General features: G+C 43.5%; 1 protein-coding gene across 8 annotated transcripts in view; it reads left to right on the top strand.

Moving 5' to 3' along the window:
* NFKB1 (nuclear factor kappa B subunit 1) overlaps positions 1-25,234 on the top strand; it is a 475,515-nt gene extending 450,281 nt beyond the window's left edge. For 5 of the 8 annotated variants that reach the window (XM_078776548.1, XM_078776547.1, XM_078776545.1 and 2 more), the window contains 9 exons: positions 193-522; positions 2,356-2,500; positions 3,675-3,789; positions 4,015-4,222; positions 4,447-4,616; positions 18,654-18,750; positions 18,918-19,054; positions 24,212-24,284; positions 24,575-25,234. In XM_078776548.1, coding sequence (XP_078632674.1) covers positions 193-522; positions 2,356-2,500; positions 3,675-3,789; positions 4,015-4,222; positions 4,447-4,616; positions 18,654-18,750; positions 18,918-19,054; positions 24,212-24,284; positions 24,575-24,660 — 1,361 coding nt within the window. In that variant the 3' untranslated portion in view covers positions 24,661-25,234. The remainder of the gene's footprint in view (positions 1-192; positions 523-2,355; positions 2,501-3,674; positions 3,790-4,014; positions 4,223-4,446; positions 4,617-18,653; positions 18,751-18,917; positions 19,055-24,211; positions 24,285-24,574) is intronic. The other 3 variants (XM_078776544.1, XM_078776546.1, XM_078776550.1) reach the window with 1 other exon arrangement.
* Positions 25,235-25,666: the final 432 nt, after the last annotated feature.

Here is a 25,666-nt window from a genome sequence, read left to right as displayed (position 1 = left end):
CATCTGCATATTAGTTTTAATGAGATACATCTTTATCATAGTGGAGATTGTTGCAATGGAAATGGCCATATAAAATGTTTTTTTTAAACATGTTTTTATGCAAGGTCTGTCAACAAATTACTTTTGCATGCGATATTTAACAAACGAAAGTGTAAATATTTGTATATCGTTGCGGTTGTGCTGGCATTGCAGGTCAAAGGATGGACATGGTGGATGACATAGAGACTGATGCAACACCCAGATTTCGAGAACTACGCCTGCATTCACCTGAGCCAGTTTCCAGCAAGGCAATTGGTGGCCAGAAGATGTCGCCACAAAAAATTGACACCACCTCTTCTTCATTGGAATGTCTTCCTAAGCCCCATGGGTTGTTATCCACAAAAAGCACAGTGCAGGCAGTCACGGCAGCACCTCTTCCTGAAAAGACCAAAAGTGTACAGGATGCAAAATCGGAAAAACAAATGGACTCCAAGGAGGATTTGATTCCTGCTGCAACACCCATGGGAATCTTTACTAAAACTGGTGTGTATATCGGTCATGGCATCTCTGATGCTTCTCCTCGGTTTGTACAAGTGCAAGAATGCAAAGAGAATTTATTGGGCAACCTTAATGAGGAGCATTTAAAGAGTTTGAGAATCTTATCTAATAATATGCTTGTTCGTACGTCAGAGTGTAACATTCTGTTCCACCCATTGGTTGGAGAGCTAGCCTGACTCCACCCACAATTTCAACCTGAAATATCTTATGGCCACCATTTTGTTGATATGCAAAGTCAGACATCTTCAGAGTTTTCATTCACACATCGCCATGTTTTACCGCGGAGGTTAAGCGGGTCCTTGCTGTTATTTGCAACTATTTTCTCTTAAAACCTCAACCAGGGACCATAAAACCCATGTCATTATAAAGGTCTTTGCCCAATGACTTCCGGGAATCTTGCGAGATGGTGAAAGAAAACATCCGTCATTAACGACGTTTATGTGCATCAGGAAGAATTGGTTTCAGGTTGTTTATTGGCGCAATTAGGCTGCTCTTGGTCACTTGAGAGATGCAATTCCTCGGAGTTCCTGCATATCTTGTGGGATTGTGAGTTGGACAGGCGATCATGATGGGCCAAGACATTTAGGAGCTGTTTCGATCGCGGTTTCTGGAAAGTCAGTGATAGCATGATGTGGAAAGGGGAAAGTGTTAAATATTCCACTGTTTCGATGAGGTAATTAAGAAATATGTAATGATCGATGTGGGAATGCTCGTTTGCTTTTATGAGCAGGAGGAGGGTGAGAAAGGGAGGTCATCGTTTGGGTTGGGAGTGGTGGGGTGGGGGGTGGGGGTGAAGGGGGATAGTGGGAACAAAGAGTTGGGAGGGAGGGTTGATGCTTGGAGAGGTGAGGGTTTGAAGACTTGTGGTGGGGGGAGGATGGGGAGGTGGTTTGAAGCCTTGAAGTTGGGGGTGGGGGGATTGACCTCTTTGTGTTGGGAGGGGAAGGGTCAGGATTTGTGGATGGGGGAGGTGAGAGAGCAAAGATGGGACAGGGTTGTGGGGCGTTGGGGACTTTTGGTGGGGGAGGAGGTTGAGTTGTGGGGATGGGGGTTGAAGGCTTGCAGTGCGGAAGGGATTGACGCCTTAGAGTTGGGAGGAGGAGGATGAGGACGTTTTTTGTGTACATAGTCGAGGCTCGTGGAAGAGATAGTATTCATACACTGAATGGATCAGGATAAAACAGAAGAAAAGGAACAGTAGAGAGAGGGCGGAAACATCAACAGCAGAGTTGAAGGCCAAGATAGAGGCAGACCTGGACAGACAATGGGTGTAGGGAGGAATGAAGGGCAGGGGAGAATGCATGGGGTGGACACGATGTATACAGAAGGAAACTCTCAGGAGGGATCATGGTTTTGGATTGGGAACGATCTGAGATTGTAGAGAACAGCTGTCTTGAAAACCTGGCCGGAGGAATGAGATTGAAGAGAATCTGGAAGTTGGTTCCATGGGTGGGGAAAAGAGGACCAAATGAGTGGAGGTGAGCAGTGACCTTGGATTTAGGTAGTTTCATGAGAAGGGGGTTAATGGTGGACTTGGGATTGGGAGGTGGTGGTTGATTAGTTGGGGTTTTGGAGTGGAGGGAGCGTTGAGGACTTGAAGTCACATTCCGTATTGCGCGGATGATCCGCGGGTCCCTGCTATTTGAATTCTAACTGGACATCTTTCCTTTAACATTGTCATCGATGCTAGAGTTACTTATTTACAATTTCTTCCATATATTTGTTTGTTTATTTATCTGAATTATAATTTCGATGATGTCACATTGAGGAAGCCTCTTGATGTAGAGGTGATTCTTTTCTATTGTGTGCCTGTCTCAGAAGAGATGCCATCTGGAGAATCTGTTTTGCGGTTGGCCCAGCGTACGGCACGAGCCTTGCTTGATTACGCACGTACGGGAGATGCACGCATGTTGCTTGTTGTGCAACGACACCTGACCGCTGTGCAGGACGACGAAGGCGATTCGTAGGTCTAACATGCACACACATCTTATGCTTACATTGGTTCTGTCATTATTATTGTATTCGTATTCTGGTGTTCTGCACGAAGGCCGGTCTGGTTACTGCTGAAGCAGTTTATTGGCAAGGTTTATAGTGCCTTGCATTAGTTTGGGCAGGAATTTGGAATTAGGCCATGGTGCAGGCGGTAGCTCGCCTACTCTTCATGAAGGACACTGTGGGATCTTTAACGTTCATCAAGAAATGCCAGCAGACGGTACACCAGTTTAACATCCATCTGAGTAACGGCACACACATTGATGAATCTGCCTGTGAAACACCGGGATGACAGTTTATACCTGGGTCAGGATTCAAACCTAGGCTATATGGCTTAGGGGCAACGTTGCATACCTCTAGGCTATCCTTTAAAGCCCAATTATTATTGAAGCATGGTTTTTATTCTATTGGGTTTGATAAACCTCCGTAAAAGCCAATGGGTGGATCTTTCATGGTGGGTGACCTGCTCGTTGGTAATGTTTGTGGTCTACAACACAGTATCGTCAATAAAAATTGGTGCTCATTATTTATGACCATCTGTCACTGCGATAGTCCCCAGCTACCTCTTTACTTCATGTCTGCAAAACATTTGTCTTTTCTAATGTGGCACACCCATGATTTACAGTCATAGAAGTTGATTTTTGCCAACAGTCCAGGTTGAGGGTATGCAATCTTTGATTGCTCGTTATAGTTTTAGATGTACTGTATTGGATTTGGCAACACTTAAGTTGTGTAGTTCTGAGTTGTACCCCAAGTGGAGTTGAAACCATCTTTGAGCTGCCATTCTTGTCGAGCCAAAGTGGGTGCCATATCGTGCAGCATGCTGCACTGCAGAGACAATGTGAAGCTGGCAATCTTGTCGGTACTCAATTGATGCAATACCATGTTTTTTTAAATCCTGTATTCTGAAAGAGTAGAGTCCATTTAGTCTGTACTGTGAATTACAATCTGAAGATGATGGCAAACCATGTGACGATGATGCAAACCTAGTGACTGGTGGATGCTAAACTAATGGTGTCATAATTTGAATGGTTTAGTTTTAGACTAATACCAAGTCAGTCTTACAAAAGTGCTCTGATCATTCTGAGTGCACGCTGCTGTAGAGCCGCATGTTGTCAGTTTAATGTATTTTGTTTTGTGTTCAGGCCTCTGCATCTTGCTACTATTCATCAGCAACCACAGGTGGTGAAACAGTTGCTGCACGTGATGCTCAGCATTCATGACCAAAACTTCTTAAACCTACCCAACGACCTTCACCAGGTATGGGTCTTTTGTCATTTGAATGGGGGAAGTTTTGCCAAAAGCAGTCTAGTCCAGTTGACTTGTTTGGAACAAGACAGATTACTCGTTTTTCGTGTCATGAAGTATTTACTGACACTGGAAACTATCTCATTCACTAGACGAGGTCTTTTTAAGCAATAGTTTCCAATCCCGGCCTGTGATGTTTGTTCTGATCTGGGTGATATTTCTGGGTAATGTATGCAGACACCATTACATCTTGCTGTGATTACAAAGCAGCCATTGGTAGTTGAACTTCTCCTTCGGGCTGGAGCAGACCCTTCAATTGTGGACTGCGATGGAGATTCAGTTATTCACATGGCAACTGAGAATGGAGATGAAGAGACACTTGCTGTGCTGACATGCCACTTAGGCTTGAAACTCGCTCCTCTCATAAATATTCCGAATTATGAAGGTTGGTTATTTGTGTGCATTCCTCACAGCACTAGCAGCATAGTTGCTTTCCTTCATTCCTTTTGCTGAAACATATTATGTCTTGGATATCTATGAGTATTAGCTAACGGATAGCCTGGAGGTTGCATACTTGCTTTTGAGCTGTATCATCTGGCCTTGCATCCTAATTGCTGGGATTTATTGCTATGACTGTTTCTGAATACGGTACTTTTCTTTGTCTGCCAGGCCTGTTTCCTGTGCATCTGGCTGTGCTTTCTGGCAGCCTTCCATGCTTAAAACTGCTGCACTCCGCTGGTGCAAATCTTGATGAACAGGAGCTCAAGTATGGACGCACACCATTACATTATGCCACTGAAAACAACATTGTCGATCTGGCAGCGTACCTCGTGGTCCATGTGAGTTGCATTTCCTCTTCCGGATCTTTATCAGCACCATTCATGTCATTATAAGCCAATGTAAGTCTTTAGTGATACTCTTGCTTGAGTAGTGAAAAGGACAACTTGGTACAATTGTAATTTAAAGGGCCAAAAGTGGCAATTAAGCTACGCAACTACTGTATATCTTTGGATTCCGATAGTTTGGTTCCAATGTGAAGCAATGAGGTGCAAGTGCAATACATTTTTGCTTGTAACTTTTGAACCTCCTAATGGTCCTCATCTTGTTACAGGCTTTTTTCACAGGCAAGCATAAACCGTGTTTTAGACCATCCATAGTTTATCTTGGGTATTTAGAGACTTTAAAATGTACATACAGTCCTGTGCAAAAGTTTGGGTTATTTTCACTTTTGTGGTGCGCTTTCCCCACTAAACATTATTGGGAAGTTAGAAGTGTGCAGTATAGAGATATAATAATTCAAATTTCTGTGAAAGTCAATTTAATATCAGTTACCTTTGGGGTACCTGCTACTAGCCCAGCAGATATGTGAAAAAATTGTGCTTTTGGTGATACAAGCATGAAATTTTGAACACTGATAGAGCATACTACTAGGAAGATTTTTGGATATAGGGGCATTCAAATCTTTTCCTAGGGACAAAATGGCGGCCATTTTAAAAATGGCCGTTTACGGATAATAAGATACACAGTACCGATGTCTATAAAACTAGATTTACTTATTGCTCAAGCACACCTATGATGTTTTTTTCACGTAAACAGGTTGTAAGATCATAATTAAATGTCAACAAACTCACATAACATTTATTTGGTCCTTATTCTTTACAAAAATAATTACTTTTTGAGCTATTTTGAGCAAACTCCAGAAACACAATGGAAATGAAGTGAAAATGCCACATTAACGCTGTGGAAGTGACTTTCACTATAAAACAGTCTACAAAACAGTCTTCCACATGTTTGTGTATATGTAACAGGTGTGTTATTCCTCCTGTATACTATCGTGTGCACTCCCCTGCACAGTGACAGAGCTGAGCACTGGAGTGCGGCCTTAACACACTTGCACTGTTTCCTGCAACCCTTCTTGCATCCACATCTAATCAATTGTCGGCATGCCTCAGTTGCCTCTGTGAGGGTTGTCCAATATATCCCCCAGCCGTTATTACTCTGTTTCCAACCCCATTCACTTGGCGATGGGAGCTCAGGTGCGCAAATCATCATCTGGCCCCAACAAAAGCCGGCTTGGTAGGCAGCTCTCTTGATGTGTTGTCTGAGGGCTTCTTGCGTTGGTGGGATAGCCTCTATTGATCTACCAGTCTGGGTGAAGAGATGCTTGCGGGCATCGTTAACATGTTCCTGGCTGCTTGTTCGATCGTAGAGCAGAACAACAAAACGCTCCAGTGGATCCATGTTGTCATTTGCAGTTGAAATGGTTGGTGTGGCAGCCAGTGTGCAGAAAGCTGAAGTGACCTCATCATAGGCTTTCCATGTTTCCCATGCTGTTTTCTTCCCCCTTCCGCCGAAGCAGGACACGGTGTCACACCCAGTGAAGGCGTGGAAGAATGGCAACCCTCGGCACTTGTTTGGTCCCAGTGCCACAGCCATCTCGTGAGCTGCCAAGTGCCTGAAATTCTTCCCTGTGCCAAAAGCAACCCAGAGTTCATCGATGTCAAGATATCCAGTTGCTGCCACTGCAAGGATCAAAACATCTGTGTCCACTGTGCGGATTGACACCTTGGTATAGCCCTGTCTGACTGCATCTTGGACATGGAGTAGTATCCTTGTATCTGCCTCCTCGTGGCTACACGGGGAAAGACCAGTAACATCTCGTGGCTGTGTACAAAAAACTTCTTTGTGGTTTGTGGTGACGATTTGCTTGTCAGTCTCAATGTTTGCTATCCTCGTTGCTAGAAAGTCAAACAACTCCACCTTGTTCTCGTCTATGCGAAGGAAGGCCTGCCAGTTTCGAGGGATGGAACTAGATGGCTCAACTCGTCTCCTGGTGCCTTTACCCCTCGTCTTCCTGGTGTCGGCTTTCAAACTGTCTGGGAAATATTCATCCCAGATAATATCAACCCTGCTCTTATTTTGTATCTGAGATGTGATGTATGGCAAGAATACTAGTGATGCATACTCAGAGAAGGTCTTCGCATTACGAGGTGCCAGCATGTTCACGATGGCTGCTCCATCCAGGATCATGACTTCAACAGGGGGGCTTACATCATCATTTTCCCGTGAGGTGATCAGATCTTCTAAGCACCCAACCAGATCAGACTTGGTTCCAAGCCGGATTTTGCCCATTTGTGACAATGCAGGGGGACAAGCTTGGTTTTCATGTGCAAAGAATTCATCAAGATCTCCATTCCGTGTCTGGGATGCAATAAACAGCCTGGAGAACAGAACGCAGTCATTCTTCAGAGATACCACCTTCAACTCTGTTCTTGACTTCTCTCTGACTGGGGGTCGGCTGAAGAGAGGGAGATTGTTTCTTTTTATTGGGTCAGTGATAGGCTTTGTCTGATGTACAAGCCTCTCGTTCACATATGTGTCATACTGTTCTTTTCCCAGCTTCTCGATCTGGTAAAGGGTGTTGATGACTGCTGGGTCTGCCAGGTCTCTGCTGTCTAGCACCAAGAGATCTTTGCTGTCGTCACAGAATGGGTTCCCCATCTCTCCTATGACACGGGTGAGTGCTCTCACATCTCGAGCAAAGGCTACCTGCGTGTGCTTTGTCTGTTCATGGTGTTTTAGTTCAGTTTTCCTAATTCTTTTTTCTGTTGTGGCCTCGAACTTATAGATCAGTTTGGCCATCTCTGGACCAGACACCATCCATCGGCGCAAAGCTGCAGCATTCTCCGTAAGACCTACAGCCCCTCCATCACCTTTCACCAATGCATTATTTTGCTCGTGTGCCTGGTCTAAGGCTATGGCAGAGAATGCACGTGTAGTCTTCTTCATGGTGAAGTTTCCTGCCAGAAACTGTGCGTATACAGTTGGATGCTTTGTTGCAAGTGTCACCATGTCGCGCAAGTGAACTGGGATCCACCTGGCATAGTTTGTATGTCCCAAGGTGAAGAACCATGGTACAAGCTTGGTCAGAGCAGAGCATCAGTGTACAGTTGGAAGTTTCCTTCACGGACGGATCTCACATAGATCAGGACTGCCAGTTCTAGCTGCATAATTAGGAACCAGAACTGAAACTGTGGACTTGCATTGGCTTGTTCACCGCACCAGTCATCTAGTGGTATCGTATCCTGTCCCTCATCTAGTCCACTGGTGTACTGGCTGTAGGCTTCCTTCAGGAGAAGATAGAGAGTACTGGCTGTGACTTGGTGTGCTCGTCGTGTGCGTGTCACATGGGTCACTTTCAGGAAGGAATCAGCAGTACCACTTGTAGCAACCCCTGCAAGCATCAGAACGCCTGTCCACCCACTGCTATCCAGAAGGTCACCGAGGGTTTTCCATGCTGCCATCTCAATATGGAGTCCAACAAAGACCATGACGAAGTGATCTTCTCCGTGTGTTTCTGGCCATCTCCATTGGATCTGTTTGGCAAGTGTGTACAGTGGCTGATCAAGTGTGATTACAGGGATCTGACCTGGATTCAGAATATCGATTGCTTTCTTGATGACATCCATGGAGTGACGAATCATTGCCACAGATTTTGCCTGGTCATAGAAGAGAGGCAGCAATGAAGTTAAGGCCACACTACACTCTGGTTCTTCTGGAATAGACTGCTTGCTGGCATGGTATCCAGCCCATGATACTGTCTCGTCTCCCTTAAGTGGTGTGTCAGATAGCACTGTCTTCTCCATCTGCTCCAGCCACCTGTCAAAATGCAAGATAATGAACACAATTAAGAACAAACAAGTCCACACAAGTTAACAAGTCTTGGTTATTTAGGTACACATATAACTGTCCACAGTTCAAACACAATAATCAGTTACCTGTACTCAATCTGCATTGCTTCAGGGATGAGTTGGCAGTTGCTTTTGTTGGGACCCGCTAGCTTGGGTACAGGTGGGTCACATTTACCCAGAACAACAGGAGGTACGATGGTGTATGATTGTGGCAGGTGTGCATCTGTTGTTGATGTGTCATCTGGGTTTACCCGTTGAACTCCACGGCTATCGCTATTTGGGTGCTGGAAAAGTGAAATGCCAGTGCCATGGAAGGAGTCGTGGGCACTTGTTGAACTGGGGTTATGATCAATGTTATCCACTGCCCCAGTTGTGAAGAGGTCACTTTTTAGCTCAGGGGGGCAAACTGTACCCTCATTTTGGAAGAAACGGCAGATTCTGTTCCCCAAGTCCGTGGAGATGCTAAGCACCCTGTCATAGGAGATCGAGAGACCCAGGTTGAACATAGTATCAACCAGGTCTCTTTTTCGAGTCTTTGTGTGGATAAGGGTGCCCAGGTACACAGGCAGGGGAGTCTCCCGATTGTGACTGTGCCTCGTGGACGTGGTAGTACTGCTGCTCTCTCTGCGGCGTGAGTAACTGTTGAACATAAGGAGTTGTGAGATTGTGAGAGTAGGTGTTGATACCGACGAGTGGCTTGACTGCTCTTGGATGTTAGGACCATTCAAGATCATAGAAACTAGTGATACAAGCGAATTAGGTACCGAATGTTCTTGGCAGTGGGCTTCAAATGAACCACTAAATGTTGAGTTCATTTTCAACATGTCTCTACAAACTATATTTGCGGCTCTAGCAAGACAAACTCCATCACTGTCAGTGTCGTGATCACATGCCTTCTGAAGGGCTGAGCCAACATCCTGGTTGAAAGCAAGCAGAATATCTCGACCGGACATGTGCTCCTCTAGGTCTGGAAAATATGTCATGATTCGATCTTTGAGTTTGGTGGAGTGGACACGCCTGGTCAAGACTGTTCCAAGCTGTTCCAGCCTGGTGGTGTATAGTCTTGCTAGGTCTACCAGCTTGAACACTGGTGTCACAAGAGCATCTGTGCGGGCATCATCGATGTAGGACACTAGCTCTCCAAGTGCTATACCGTGATTGATATCATCTTGTTCATTCAGTGTTGTGCTTGTGGCCCTTGCTTTGTTATAAAGTGACACCAGACACTTCACGTGGTACTGTGCATCTTGTGCTATAAGGTCACCTGCACTCAGTTTAGCAAGAAGTGCCTGATCTCCTAGTTTCAGGGCAGCTGTCCTGACATGTTTATCGAGGTCGAAGGTGGAAGCTTTTCGCAGAGAATTAGTACCCGCTGGTTTGTCACAAAAGAAACACTTTTCAGGCTGTGGCTGTGTGTGGTCTACATGTACTCTGTGACGGGTGTACTTTCTTGAGACACTTGCGGTTTCTTCACTAGACGTTTCTCTTTTTTGTGCCCGATGCAGTTCAGTTTTGTTGTATTTCAGTCTGCATGAATCATGCCACTTAGCCTTGTGGCTCTGGAAGGTTGACTGGATACCTTCACCATCGTCCAGGCGGGACAGTTCTAGAGATTTTGGCAGGCAGCCCATCTGGCTGAAGGTGAGGAGATAATCTGCAAGAGTTTGGTATCCGGACCCTGTGGTTCGCTTGGAATCAGCTGGACAGGCAAGGGCCTCATCGGTGACCTCCTGACATAACACACACTTCTCCCAATCTGTCAGATAAGGCATGTTTGTTCCAGATGTACTAGGGCTTTGGGGGTCTAATAGCTTGAAATTTTTGTTGGCCATTGTCAATTAAGCATTATCCACCACCACCATTCAATCAATATACAAATTGGGAACCAAATCTAGGTAGCCACTACAGTCAATGAGCGAAGGTGCAGTGCAGTCGAGTTATCATCTGAAAAAGAAATACATACATTATTATCATAAATATAGTAATTCGCTTTCGTAACTTTTCACTAGCCTTGCATTGTTCCTTATAGTCACCTAGTCTATGATAGGAAAGTTCATAAAGCTACATCAAAGTTGTTCATATAAAGGTATTGAACCAAAATTACACCCAGGAGAAATCAGATAGTCATGCAAAGTTAAATAATTAAACCGCTAGACCAGTCCTGTCTATTGCAATGGTAAACCATTTGTTCTGCCCCTTATAGGCCACCGTAGATTCCAATTTTGAACCCAGTATGAAGGTATTGCATAGCATGTACATGACAATTTATAATATGCTCATTACATTGTGTTTCAATAGCAGCACAAATGACAAGTCTGAAATAATAGGTAAATATGTCCTTCTTAGCCGCCATTTTGTAAAATGGCCGCCATTTTGGGCCAAGGAGAAATCTGGAATGCCCCTACATCCAAATTTCACTGTAAGGGTATGCCCTAACTGTGTGCCAAGTTTCATGCTTGTATCATCAAAGGCACAATTCTACCACAATTCTTCACATATCTGCCGGACTAACAAGTCTCCCTGCTATCCGTCGTTTCTCATACAAGTCCATAAGTTACCTTTGAACATTTTCATTATACCGTACATACAACAATTCCCAGCAGTAAACGTACATTGGATGGAAGACCAGTTACCAGCTGTCCCACCCCCACAATGCTTTGCCGACTAGCTTTCCAGCGATTCACCCCACAATGCAATGCATCCTCTCCCTCTCAGACTCTATCTCACACTGTGCATTTTTAGACTCAATGCCTTTGCGTACGGGACAGTACTGCACTGCATTTTTTTCTTTGTGTACTTTACCACAGTAATCTTTGAACAAGGAGTGGTAAACGAAGTGGTAACGAAAAGGGTGAACCTACACGTAAGCGGCAACACAGTAGTCCAACTCTGGAAGTCAAATTAGACATGGTAAAACTAAATAATAATGGTGAACGACGAGCCAATATCGCTCGCTATCTTGGTTTGCCGACAACTGGTCAAACTATTTTTTAAAGAATGCCAATGAGGGCCGTGCAGACGGCACGGCGGAGAGTGTGGTGCGCAAGACGTTCTGTTCGGGTGACGCGATATATGCTGCAGGCACGGCCGAAATGGACATGATAGCCGTAGTGGGCATGGCGACTACAGCTCTTCTTGAGGTCCCGTGTGGACAACACAGGGTGTCGCAGCACTAGTGTCAGTTTTTGCGGCATGAGTGCGTGTGCTGGCACAAAGGCTGGAACTTGAGTCGCTGGGGGAAAATACGTGGCCCAGTGGGAAGGAAAATCTGGAGGATGAAGAACTGATGCAGGGAGCTTGACGGATGATTAAAGATTAGAGATTTTCAAGGTGTAAGACCGCTAAATTTTCATTACAAAATGGTTAAAAGAGATTGTAAGTAAGATAAAAAGGTGTTTGGGTTTGTTATTTATTTTTACATTTATGATCTTTTTTGATTGCTAGACTTGTTGAGTGGTGTTGTATAAGATGTAATATACAGTCGTGGCCAAAAATATTGGCACCCTTGCACGTTTTTCAAATAATGCACCATTTCTTCCAGAAAATTGTTGAAATTAACAAAATATTTTATTTTGGTACCCACATATGTACTTCTTTGCTTTGCAGTGGAACAAAACCAAAAAAAGCTGAAAAAATTACTAAATCTTACATTATTCCACACACAAATCCTAAAATAGCCCGGACAATATTATTGGCACCTTTCAGAAGTTGTTAGAAATACTTAGATTTCAAGCAGGTGATTCTCCTTTACTTTGGAATTGAACTCACCTATGGTGAGTTGCAGGTGCCTGCAATATAAAAATCACCCATTAAACCAGTTTGAATAGAGAAAAGGAGTCATTCTGCTGTTTTGTGTCACTGTGTGTACCGCAATGAGCATGGAGAAAAGAAAGAAAACCAGAGAATTGTCTGAGGTCAGACACAAGATTGTAGCCAAGCATGAACAATCTCAAGGCTACAAGTTCATCTCCAGAGACCTTGATGTTCCTGTGTCCACCGTACACAATGTTATCAGGAAGTTCAAGGCCCATGGCACTGCAGCCAACCTTCCTGGACGTAGCTGCAAGATAAAACCTGATGGAAGATTGCAATGAAGGATTGTTCGAATGGTGGAAAAAGCACGTCGATCAACTGCCAAACAGATTCAGGCTGACCTTCAGACACAAGGTACGACAGTTTCAACTCTCACCATCCGTCGCCAACTCGATGAAAGGGGGTTCTATAGTAGGAGACTCAGGAGGACCCTACTGCTGAGAGAGAGAGAGACATAAGAAAGCCTGACTGGAGTTAACCAAAACACACCTGAACAAGGATAAATCCTTCTGGGAGAATGTTCAGTGGACAGATGAGACCAAATTAGAGCATTTTGGTGAAGCACATCATCTCTATGTTTACAGAAAACAAAACTATACTCTAGTAGCTCATGGTGGTTGAGTATGCACTTTATTGTACAGACCTAAACTCTTCAGGAATCCACTAATTGAAGGTCCAGGAACAATATTTGGTTGGTAACACATTTGCCACTGACGGCGAAATAGCTGAAATGGCCATACCCCTTTTTGGGCCACGCCCCCTTTTTTGCCGTGACTGTATCTACAGAACCGTTGGACCTAGGAGGTTGCCCGACCACTCAAAATTTGCGCAATGCCACATTATGGGGGGTCAGTAATACATTTTCATATCCAAAAGTCAATGGTTTTTAAGATAATTGCCAAAAACCGATTTCAACATGTTACGAACTACAATTGTATGATACCACCAAGGCCACAACATTATATGACACTTATACCTTTTGCATCATCCTATTTTGGAATTTACTTATTTGGATTTCTACACTTTTCGCCTTTACTACAGCCACAAAACGTGACACATTTAATGTTCCTGTCTCTGCAAGTGCACGTTTTGGTACTCATACATGCTCTTGGGCATTTGCATGGAGGAGGCAGGTCATCGGGCCTGCACGATACTGGCAGTATCACTGGTGTTATGCCAACGTCCGTTGCTTCATACCCATACTGGAGTGGATCTGGTTTGGTGACGGCAGGAGTTGGGGCTTGCAACCACATCTTACACTGAAGAAATGCTCGCTTTATGTGTTCTCGTAGCGTTGATGAACAGCACACAAGCTGGTTGAAGTCAAGTTCTTTCTTGGAGTTGTGGTACTGCTCCCATCGATATTCATCGAAAGTGGAACAGTCGGTCTTCTTTAATCCAGACACAAGGAACTTTTCAGCATTGCTTGTTATCTGTGGTGACAGTTCTTCTACACCAAACCCTTCCAGTAGGGAGAGATCGATGGATGCTTTCAGGCCAGACAGCTTTGGACCCACCTTGCTGGTACTGTCGCAACCGCTGAGAGCATGAATGGCTGGGAGACACGACACCAAACCGTTGTCCAGTTGATCAACCAACATGTGGACTGGTACAGTTTTCTTTGTTTTCCGGTTACCAAGCTTCACGTACAGCTTTTGTAGTTGCCAGGTTGTGTTGAAGTGGAAGATGAGGTTGACAAAGACATCTGTGTCAGGCGAGTCGACCAAGACTGATTGAACCCCGTGTTTCACAACACCATCATTAATATGGAACATGATTCTGTCGTCGGCTTCTTCTTGGTTGCTTGAGAGCTCTGCGATCTGTGTTTCAGTGCCAGCTAACAGTTTCCTGTATTCACCCCCATATACTCCTCCAAAGAATATTTCCTTGTCCGACTCGACATTCTGCAGCATCCACTTGAAGACATACTCCTGCAACCGAACTTTGTTCAACATTGAGCTCCAGAACATATCAAGATCGACAGGGAGTTTCTGATTGTCAGACCCAATGGTGATTGTGATTTGTTCTGAGGAACTTCGCTGTGCCCGTTCCATTTGCTTGATTGATGATTTTTGATAAACATCAAAAATAATGTCTATTCTTGTGGACACGGAGCCTGTAGCAAGAATCCTGTTGGAAAGACTCTCAGCCAATTCCCCGAATGTGTGAAGGCCCATCTTTTTCATCGGTAGTTTACGCACAAGTGCCATGAAGTCCACTATTGTCATCTGAGCGTCACTCTTTACATTCCTCGTCTCCTGTGGAAGGCGACTGACAAGTTCCCTGGCTAAGGAGGCTTTATCGGGCTTCTTCAATTTGATGCCATCTTTACATTCAGTGGTGAGGAACTGGGATGTGCTGGTCAATTCATACTTCAGGAGTTCTAGCATGCTGTACCCTCTTTCTCTAGCATAGTCAATGTACCTAACCGTTTCCGCTGCATCCTTTTTCGCCATCGATTTCTTCGCTGTGAACGGAGTAGAAGTACGTTTCACGAAAACAGTCTTGCGGTTGGTAGGGATTGTATCATGTAGGTGCTTCTCCTTATCCTGAAATCTGGTCTCAACAAACTCTTCATAACTCTTCTCACCAATTTCCAGGCATTCAAGTAATCCGTCGACAACCTCCTGGGGAATGTCAGCTCCAGTAGAGATGTTCTGAAGTCTGATTCCAGCGTCGAACGGATTGTTGATGGATTTTATGTAATCCAGAAGGGCCTTTGCACGAACATGGCCAATCTTCGTAGAACTTGGATTGAACTCATGGTGTAGGCTCAGCTCACTGTCATCTTTGTCTCCCAAGTTGCACCATTCCAGCAGCTGTGCCACATGAAGATCTTTCTCATGCTTTAGGAGATTCCATAAGGCTACTGCTTCTTTCTGTCTGGTCATCCCAATGATACCTCCAGCAACCTTGGCGGGTTTATTGTAACACTTCTCGAGTGCCATGTCAAATCCTACTGCACTGCCTTGTCGGGTAGTGTGGTACATCACCCATCCACCATCTGTAAAGCATCTGTAGATACCCGGGAACTTCCTTTGTAGGTCCAGGCAATCTTCAAGGAACAGCGTACCCCATCTGCTATAGTTTGTCCGGCCAAACTTGCTTCTCGGTGCGACGCCATGTTGTTTTATGGGATACCGCTGCCTGCATGCAGGCTCAACGACAAAACACCCATGACCGGAATTTCTAGCCATGTCTAGACTCTAGTCTAGACTCTAGACTAAATTCTAGTCTAGACTCTAGTCTAGACTCTAGTCTAGACTCTAGTCTAGTCTAGACTCTTCAGGAATCAAGTAATTGAACAATAGGAACAGGAACAGGAACAATTACGAATAATATTGTAGTTCGTAACATGTTGAAATCGGTTTTTGGCAATTATCTTAAAAACCATTGACTTTTGGATATGAAAATGTATTACTGACCCCCCATAATGTGGCCATTGCGCAAATTTTGAGTGGTCGGGCAACCTCCTAGGTCCAACGGTTCTGTAGATACAGTCACGGCAAAAAAGGGGGCGTGGCCCAAAAAGGGGTGTGGCCATTTCAGCTATTTCGCCGTCAGTGGCAAATGTGTTACCAACCAAATATTGTTCCTGGACCTTCAATTAGTGGATTCCTGAAGAGTTTAGGTCTGTACAATAAAGTGCATACTCAACCACCATGAGCTACTCTAGTACTAAGCCTTCTAAGAAAAGAACACCTTCCCTACAGTCAAACATGGAGGAGGTTCAGTTACGTTTTGGGGTTGCTGTGCTGCCTATGGCACTGGGTGCCTTGAATATGTGCATGGCATCATTAAATCATGAGATTACCAAGGCATTTTGGAGCGCAATGTTCAACTCAGTGTCAGAAAGCTGGGTCTTTGTCGAAGGTCATGGTTCTTGCAGCAAGACAATGACCTCACACACACTTCAAAAAGCACCCAGGAATGGTTCAAGACAAAACGCTGAACTGTTCTGTAGTGGCCAGCAATGAGTCCAGATCTAAATCCCATTGAACACCTGTGGGGAGATCTGAAAACAGCAGTTGGGAGAAGGCACCCTTCAAATGTGGGAGAACTGGAGCAGTTTGCACAAGAAGAGTGGGCCAAACTGCCAGTAGAGAGGTGTAGGAGGCTCAGTCATGGCTATAGGAAGTGCTTGATTGCAGTTATTTTGTCCAAAGGCCGTGCTACCAAATATTAAGTCTAGGGTGTCAATAATTTTGTCAATGCCAATTCTTTTTATTTTCTGATTTAAAAGGATATATTAAGTTCTGAATCAAAAACAAAGGTTCTGTAATATTAACAGTGAAATAAAGAATTGTGGAGACCAAATACTTTTGTCAATTTCAACTTATTTTTCGAGAAAATTGTGAGTTGTTTGAAAAAAGTGCAAAGGTGCCAATATTTTTGACCATCACTTTAAGTGTTGGAACACATCTCTCCTTAATCTTACTATAATTCACCAAATGTCCGTCCGTCCGTTCGAAGGTACCGCAAAAACGGCTCAACCGATCGCAACGATATTTTGGGTGGGTATTCCTCGGACCCCTGGGAGTAAAATAGGCTATATTGTTTTTCCAATTTTCCAGTTTTTCAAACACGATGGAATAATATTTACCGATATGAACAGTGATGTGGCTTTTGTTGAAATTCTACAAATACTGTTTATTCTACTTACCAGGAGAGAGTAGATCGACTCCTGACGAACTCTTCCTCTATAAACGTGTGGCTCCGAAGTAACATGGCAGCGTGTGCAAAGCGAATGAGAAACAGGTGTAACGGCTGCTTCCGTCTTACAGATTCGGCGCGCACTCTTCACACATAAACGTGCGACTGAGAAAGACGTGTAGCGGCCGCTTCCCTTTTGCAGAATTCAGTCTTTTTTCAAAATGGGCGCCATGTCCTGTTTAGATTTTGATGATTTGCGTGTGATATGATTCAATGGATGTTTATATGAATCATTTAAAATAAAATAAAAGCCTTCAATTTCTGATATTTAGCCTTTTCATTTGGGCCTCCCAATTGAAGCCCCGCCCATAGGGCGGGTACCGTTGCTAGTTACACTAATTTGTATGTTGAAAAATCCCTGCTAAGTCATCTATCTATCTTCTATCTATCTTCTTGTATCTTCTATCTTCTTCTTCTATCTTCTATCTATATATATAAAAGAAAGTTTTTGTTTGTTTGTCTGTACGCGCTAATCTCCTGAATGGTGAAAGATAGGAGGAAACCTCTGAAACAAAAAATGTCGGGACGGGCCCCGGGAATGTTATAGGCTAGGTGGCGAGGCCGCCTCGGCCAGGCTGGGCCCATTTCGCAATTAAAAGCTGAGCTGAATTATAGTAGTCAATCTTCTATGGCCGCGTGTAAAAGCTGAATTATAGTAGTAAATTCATTCAAAAAGAACTTAAAATGTCAGGACGGGCCCCGGGAAGATTAAAGGTTATAGGCTAGGTGGCGAGGCCGGTCGAGGCTGCTTCGGCCGGGCTGGGCCCATTTCGCAATTAAAAGCTGAGCTGAATTATAGTAGTCAATCTTCTACGGCCACGAGTAAAAGCTGAATTATAGTAGTAAATTCATTCAAAAAGAACCCGGGCAATGCCGGGTGCTTTCGGCTAGTTTCCTCATCAGTCCAACTTTTCTGGAACGCATCTGGAATGTATCGTGAGGACCCCCTGTATATAAAATAAATAAGGAAATTGAATTTTTTATTTTTTTTGCTGTACATATTATATTATCATGTCCTCATAATATCTACTTACTCCAAGCATGGTGTTGGCTTGAGGGTTAAGGGGGCCGGTTTAAGATCTTCAGTCTTGACTTTGAGCCCCTGTCGTGCTGTTAAATAGCACCAGGTGGGTTGACTCAGCTTGTCTTCCTTCTGAGGTCGGCAAAATGAGTAACAGCTTAATGGAAAATGGGGCACTGCATCATTGGCACAGCTGTGCTCCTAGAAATGATGCAACCAGCTGCTACAGGCTGTACGTGAAATAATAATAATCCACTTACCACAACGTAAATGTATGCAGGAAACAGTTTGTCGATTTCTGTACAGTAAATAATAGCAAATTATTGAAGTAATCAACACTAGTTACATATATTAATCCTAATTAGAAAAAAAACACAAAAGTTGCAAATTGAATATATGATGGGACGCCCAGTTTAACATCCATCTGAGGGATGTCACGTACATTGATTTATCAAGTGGAGCGGTGTAATAATATTCGGCAAATGTGTTGGGCACTTTGATTATAATGTATAAATTTTCATAATTTGCATGGCCTTGTGATATGTTGGAAATGTTGGATCATACTGGAGAATATTAATTTCCTGTGACGTCATCAAAAGGTTATGTAGTTAACCTGAATGCTCATATTGTGTACACAGGTGGATGTAGATGCGGTCACATATGATGGAAACACACTTCTGCATGTGGCAGCATCAAGAGGCCTGAAAGCTATGACCATGTTACTCATGGCCTCTGGTGAGCCTTGACATTCTGCCTTCAGAGCATTGACTTTGAAGACAAAGCATCTGCTTGATATTCACATGTTCTGATTCACATTTGATATGGATTAAATAATCATTTTGGAAATGTTAAACTTTTTCAGATTTTATTCTGTTTGTGAGGGATGGTTATTGTGTTTCTAGGTGCTGATCCACACGCAGAGAGCTTTGAGATCTTGCAGTCAGACGGGCACGACGATGATTTTGAGAAAGAGGATGAGGATACCGATTGGGGTCTTGTCCGGGGACTCACACCATTTGACGTCGCTGCAAACCAGATGGTACAGTATACATCTTAAATGTCCAGATATTCATCTATTAGACTGCTTATTCTCTACTGACTCTTCATTTGCCTTTTTAATATGAACTCAATTAAAATAGTTTGCATCACACTGACTTATCTAAGGCATGAAATGGGATTTGATAAATGGACTGGATTATCACGTTAAACCTGATATCCTCGAAACACCTAGTTGTGTTTCTACTAGTTATATTAGCTTTTCAATCCTCAACAAGTCACATCGTACTGGAGAATATCAGGCATTTTGTCAGCGTCACTCTCATCACAACGACTTTCACTTTGATGGCGAAGGTTCAACCAAATGAGGGGATCAACCCATGCCTTCCCTCCTCTGGAACTGAATTTCAAGTTAAAACTTTTGACCTTATTCAAAAGGCCGGTGCCATGATCGGCCATCACAGAAGTTGTCCTTGTGTCTGCTTAATGCAGCACGTATTTCGGTCCACTCAGCCTTTTCAAGGGAATTTCTGTTTTTTTGTTTTTTTTTACAAGAAAAATGCTTCTGAACAACCCTTGTAATGGACAGTATCAGTGCTAGCAATAGACAACATGATGATGTTCCACACTTTATGACCAATGATGATGAATCCAACACTTCAGGAATGTTGATTATAATCCCTTGACAAAATGTCGATTTTAATTCCTTGCCTGCTCAGAACCGATACATTCGTGCTGCTGTAAATAAATCACATCTACACAATCGGTTCAAATTGCCCTGAGTACTGCAAACAAACTCCCTGGACTTCACAGGATAAGTATCAATACAGTCTTGAGGTGACTCTGATACAGGGATCCAAGTTCATCTGATCAACATCCAAGATTTGCACTGCGACACATCTGAGCATAGTTGCAGTGGTCAAAACAGCACGTCTAATGGACACTGAGGCAATGGGCAAGTTTTTTTTGTTCAGTGACGAATCCAGGTTTCTCCGTGAAAGGCATTATGACCATGCACGGGTCTACAGAAAATGCAATGAGTGATGTCGGTCTGTATCCAGGAAGCTGAAATTTTTGTACGTGGATGTGTCATGATGTAGATTGTAGAGTGATGTTGCTGAAACCTTTAACACCAACTTTATCTGCATACATGGCAATCTGATGACAGATGGATACATTAATGAGATGTTACAGCAACGTATGTTGCTGTACCTTTCAACAACATGATCCAGGAGTCATCTTTATGCACAATAATGCTTCTGCTCACAGGGCCTTTTGAACAAGGAATGTTCATGACACACTGGCCAGCCATCTCTCCAGATTTAAAATCCAATGGAACATCTCTGGGATATAATTGACTGCCGTGTTCGATTTTAAATGATTAGACTGATTAGACTGCCGATGTTTATTGAAACTGACAACAGACATGAAACGGACAACGGACATGAAACGGACATTATTCAGCATTTATCTCTGTCAGAGGTTTGCACCTAATCTACATCCCATGATGTCGCATAAATAAATCACATCAGCAACTACAGAGTTCATAGAACACCTTACCTTATGCACTGTTAAAGTGTATAATTCATATGAAATAAAATTATGATTTTAAAGGTCGTATAAAAAAAAAATGCGGAAGTTTAGTGCTGTTGAAGCAGTCTAATACACCACCTTATTTACCATATCCAAGTACTGCAAAACTGGAGGTTTTTGGAAGCAATAAGAAGACTATTTGTGTTCTCCAGTGTTCAAGTTTACATTTAAATTGAAATAAAATAAAGATTTTAAAGGTCGTATTTTAAATAAAAAAATTCCGTAAGTTTACCGTCATTGACGCAGTGGCTTTTACACCAGCTTATCTAACATCATCGTTTTACGTTATGGTTTACCTAATGGCTGCTTTCCAGGCTGCACGATCCGTTGCTTTAATTTGCACGATAATGCTGCACAATCCGTTGTTAGTCCTTTAACTCTGATATCATCTCTCAGCAATTATCATTAGTTCTTCGTGCCTGCTGTTTATGTCCTTTATGAGGTCTTTAAAAAAAAAGTTTTCTTTTTGGAATGATTTTCAATTGTGTTTGACAGCCAGACAGAGTATTTTTTTTATCTCACTCCTCTCTGCGCATGTGTTATCGGGACTAATTGAGCCAAAGTACTACTAAAAACTGCAGGTTCGTTTTCCGATTTGTGTTCTGATTCGTGTTCAAAATATAACATTCAGTTGAAATTATGTTGTTCATCGATCATAAACATGGGGTGAGTGATGGGGGTGAGTGGGGTGAGTGAGTGTGATGGGGGTGAGTTGCTTGAAGGATGAAGTGGGACAAATCGTTGTCGACCCAGATGGAATTAAAGGAAGATGGAAAAGATATATGGAAATGCTGTTGAATACAGAGAATGAATGGGATGGCAACATAGAGAGTAACCCAGTTTTAGGACCGGCAGAGAAGATAACTGAGAAGGAAGTTGAGGAAGCGATAAAAGCAATGAAGAGTGGAAAAGCGGGAGGGTCGACGGGAGTTGTGGGAGATATGTTGAAGGCAGCAGGAAGTTGGGGTGTGAAGAGAATGACAGAGATCTGTAATCTGGTGGTGAAAGAAGGCCGCATTCCAGTGGATTGGGAACTGAGTACCCTCGTCCCTCTATACAAGGGGAAAGGTGACGCTCTGGAGTGTGGCTCGTACCGAGCGATAAAGTTATTGGAGCATGGAATGAAGGTATTGGAAAGGGTGTTGGAGAGGAGGATAAGGAAGAAAGTGAAGATCGACGAAATGCAGTTTGGATTTATGCCAGGAAGAGGAACGACAGACGCGCTTTTCATTGTGAGGCAGTTGCAGGAGAAGTACATGGAGAAGAGGAAGATGTTGTTTTTTGGGTTTGTTGATCTGGAGAAAGCATTCGATAGGGTTCCACGCAAAGTATTGACATGGGCATTGAGGAAGTTAGGAGTGGAGGAATGGTTGATCAGAGTAGTGATGGCAATGTACAAAAGAGCGCGCACAGCTGTAAGTACGAAGGACGGGAACAGTGGTGAGTTTGACGTGAAGGTGGGAGTGCATCAGGGGGCGGTACTAAGTCCACTACTATTTGTAGCTGTGATGGAGGTGCTGGCTCAGAACGTAAAGGAGGGTTTACCATGGGAGTTGTTGTATGCAGATGATCTGGTGTTGATTGCGGAAAGTATGGATGGACTGAAGGAAAAGATGAACAAGTGGAAGGAATGTATGGAGACAAAAGGTCTGAAGGTGAATATCGGAAAGACGAAGGTGATGGCAAGTGGTAAAGCATGTGGTGAGGTGGAAAGAACTGGGAAGTGGCCGTGTGCTGTGTGCAGGAAGGGTGTCGGAGTGAACTCCATTCAATGTACAATGTGCGCTGAGTGGGTTCATCAAAAATGTAGTGGTCTGAGAGGGTCATTTACCAGTGTGGCAGCTACATTCAAATGTAAGGTGTGCACAGAGGGAGCTACAGATGGAGGAAATGTTGAGTTGGATCTTGGAGACGGCGTGAAGCTGGAAGGTGTGAAAACATTTTGCTACCTCGGAGACATGCTGAATGGAGAAGGTGGATCAGACTCGGCAACGGTTGCTTGAGTGAGATGTGCATGGAAGAAGTTTCAGGAACTGAGTGGCGTGCTGATGAGGAGGAGAGTGTCGCTGAAGCTGAAGGGAAAGGTGTATGCTGCATGTGTGAGAAGTGTTATGATTTATGGGAGCGAGACATGGGTAATGAACGTAGAGCAGCAACGAAGGCTGGAAAGGGTGGAAATGCGAATGGTTCGATGGATGTGCGGAGTATCGTTGAGAGAGAGGAAGACAAATGATGAATTGCGAAAGATGATGGGAATATTGCCTGTGATTGATGCTGTGAAGAGGAACAGGTTGAGATGGTTTGGTCATGTGTTGAGGAAGGATGAAAGTGACTGGTTGAGAAGAGTGATGGAAATTAATGTAGAATGAAGTAGAGGACGGGGAAGACCGAGAAAGACTTGGCTAAAGATGGTGGAAGAAGAAATGCGGGCAAGGGGGTTAACAAGGAGACATGCAGAAAATAGGGCAGAATGGAGAAGATTGTCATGGGGACCGCAAGGCTAACCCCCGCTCTAGCAGGGAAAATGGCCTTAAAATGCATGTTGTTGTTGTTGTTGTTGTTGTTGTTGTATCGATCATAAACAGATGTTTGTGGATGGATGGTGGGTCGGACGGACAGAAAGAAGTGAACTAATTGCTTAACCCCGCTTTCCACTTTGCGTGTGTGTGGTAACAATCATGTGTTTGGTTTTTGTAATGGCGGAAAGTGTAAAAAAAATTTTGTTAAAAAACATTTTATTGCCAGTACTGCTAATTTTTCCCAACTTTGTTTTGTTACCTCCACCACCGAATGTGGATGGAGGTTATGTTTTCATCCCTGTTTGTTTGTCCGTCTGTGAACAAGATATCTCAAAAAGTTGTGGACGGATTCTGACGAAATTTGGCAGTGAGGTAGCAATGTGACAAGGACGAAATTATTCGATTTTGTTGAAGATCCGGATTCGGATCCGGCTACTAGAATTTTGAGTGATTCTTCACCATTGGGAGATGAGGCCAAAAACTATATGTAGCAGGCAGGATATGTCAAAAAGTTGTGGATGGATTTGGACAAAACTTGGTGGACAGGTTGCAAATGTGACAAGGAAAAATTGATTCAATTTTGTTGAAGATTCGGATCCAGCAGGTACAAATTTTTAAGTGATTCTTCACCATTGTGTGATAGGGCTAAAACCGATACATCGCGCGATATCTCAAAAAGTTGTGGACAGATTTGAACAAAACTTGGTGGACAGGTTGGGTGTGTGACAAGACCGAATATATTCCATTTTGGTGAAGAACTGAATATGGATTCGGATACGAGAATTATTTATTTTTTAAGTGATTCTTCACCATTGAGAGATCGGGTGAAAAGCGATTATATAACATATTTTTTTAAAGTTGCGGACGAGTCGGTTAGGTGACGAGAACAAGCTGATTAGATTTTGGTTCAGGTCCGAATCCAGATCTGGCCCATCAGTGGGATACAAAACGTAAACTGTTCAGCCTGGTGGAGGTATGCGCTCTACTGAGTGCCGTTCTCGTTTGTTTCTGAGAATCCTGTTTACATACATGATAGTGAATTTAAAATGATTTTGAGCGGAGTATTTAAAAAACTATATCTTTTTTAGATATGCGACATCCTGTGTGGGGAAGAATACAAGTCTGCAGAAACAAATCAGTCTTTTTCCAAGATGTCAGGAGGTGAGGGCTGTTGGCCTCTCCGGTGTTGATTGAGGCATTTGAAATGTATTATTCCACTTAATAATCGTGTTGTTTGAGAAAGGAAATAAATATGAGCAGTGGAGTAGGCATATTGAAGCCACTATGTATTTGGAACAACAGCAGCAGCAGTAATGATTCAGGATTGTTTTTGTTTTTCCCAACGTTTCTCAGCACAGTACAGATGTCCTAGAGGTTAATGCATTGCTTTGTCATGAAGGCGCAGGGAATATGCATTCATGCCTGTTCCCATCCCAACCTCCTCTTTGCAGTTACGGACAATGCATATGACAGCGGAGTGGAAACATCCAGCCAGCATTTGATAGAGATACGGAGTTCAAAAAATGCAGCTGCTTAATGCTCAGAACGATGAGCCGAGTGGATAGTGGTCTGAACTGGTTGGGAGCATAGGGAAAATCAGTGAATGAAGGCATCTTGTCAACAGGATTAATGGAGGGGAGAATAGTTCATAACAAACCAACCACCTTTAGAGGCTATTTTTCCCCACAGAGCAGGGGTTGGCCTTTTTCGGGCACTGTGGTCCCCTTTTTGAAACGATGTTTTATGGCCGGGTGCCCTTCCTGCCGCCAACCCTGTTAGTCGCCTTTTGCGACACACACGGAATTACCAGTGAACTGGTACTCGATTTGCCGACCTCAGAAGGATGACAGGCTGAGTCAACCCCCCTGGCGTTAATTCAGCAATGACCGGGATTCCAACCCAGGATCCTAGGATCCCAAGCTGGCACCCTAACCGCTAAGCCAACACCAGGCTATAGTTCATAACAGATAAGCAATAAATTAATTTTTATGTTGTGAGAAATTTTTGACTTTCAAAATAATTTATAAGGCATGTTTTTGATTGCTTCATTTTTTTCATGTACAATATCTTTCTATTTGTTGTTATTAAAGAATATACCATTGTATGAGGAATGTTGGTCTGTATTTCTTTTTGACTTACCATGTATGCATAGAGAGTGGACAAAAAAAAAAAAAAAAAAAAAAACCCAATGTAAAGTCACTTGATGGGGCTTTGGGCCACCACGTGTGACCAGTACGGCCTGTATGCTCCGTGGCATAGAGTCCACCAGGGGCTGGAATTCTGAAGGAGGGATGCGACATCATTCTTCCATGAGAAAGACAATCAACTCACACCTGTTTGATGGATGTGGAAAACACCATCTTAGGAGTCATTCCAGAATATACCACAAATGCTCGATTGGGTTCACTTCTGGTGACTGAGAAAGCCATGGCATGAATAACATCAATGCCATGCTCATCAAACCATTGGGCGACCACACGTGCTCTGTGGATGGGGGCATTGTCATCCTGGAAGACACCGCTAACGGCAGGAAAGAAATGCTG

The sequence above is a fragment of the Myxine glutinosa genome, chromosome 4 (assembly GCF_964187855.1).
Source record: "Myxine glutinosa chromosome 4, kmMyxGlut1.1, whole genome shotgun sequence".
NCBI lineage: Eukaryota > Metazoa > Chordata > Myxini > Myxiniformes > Myxinidae > Myxine > Myxine glutinosa.
This window is presented reverse-complemented; position numbering and strand designations above follow the sequence as displayed.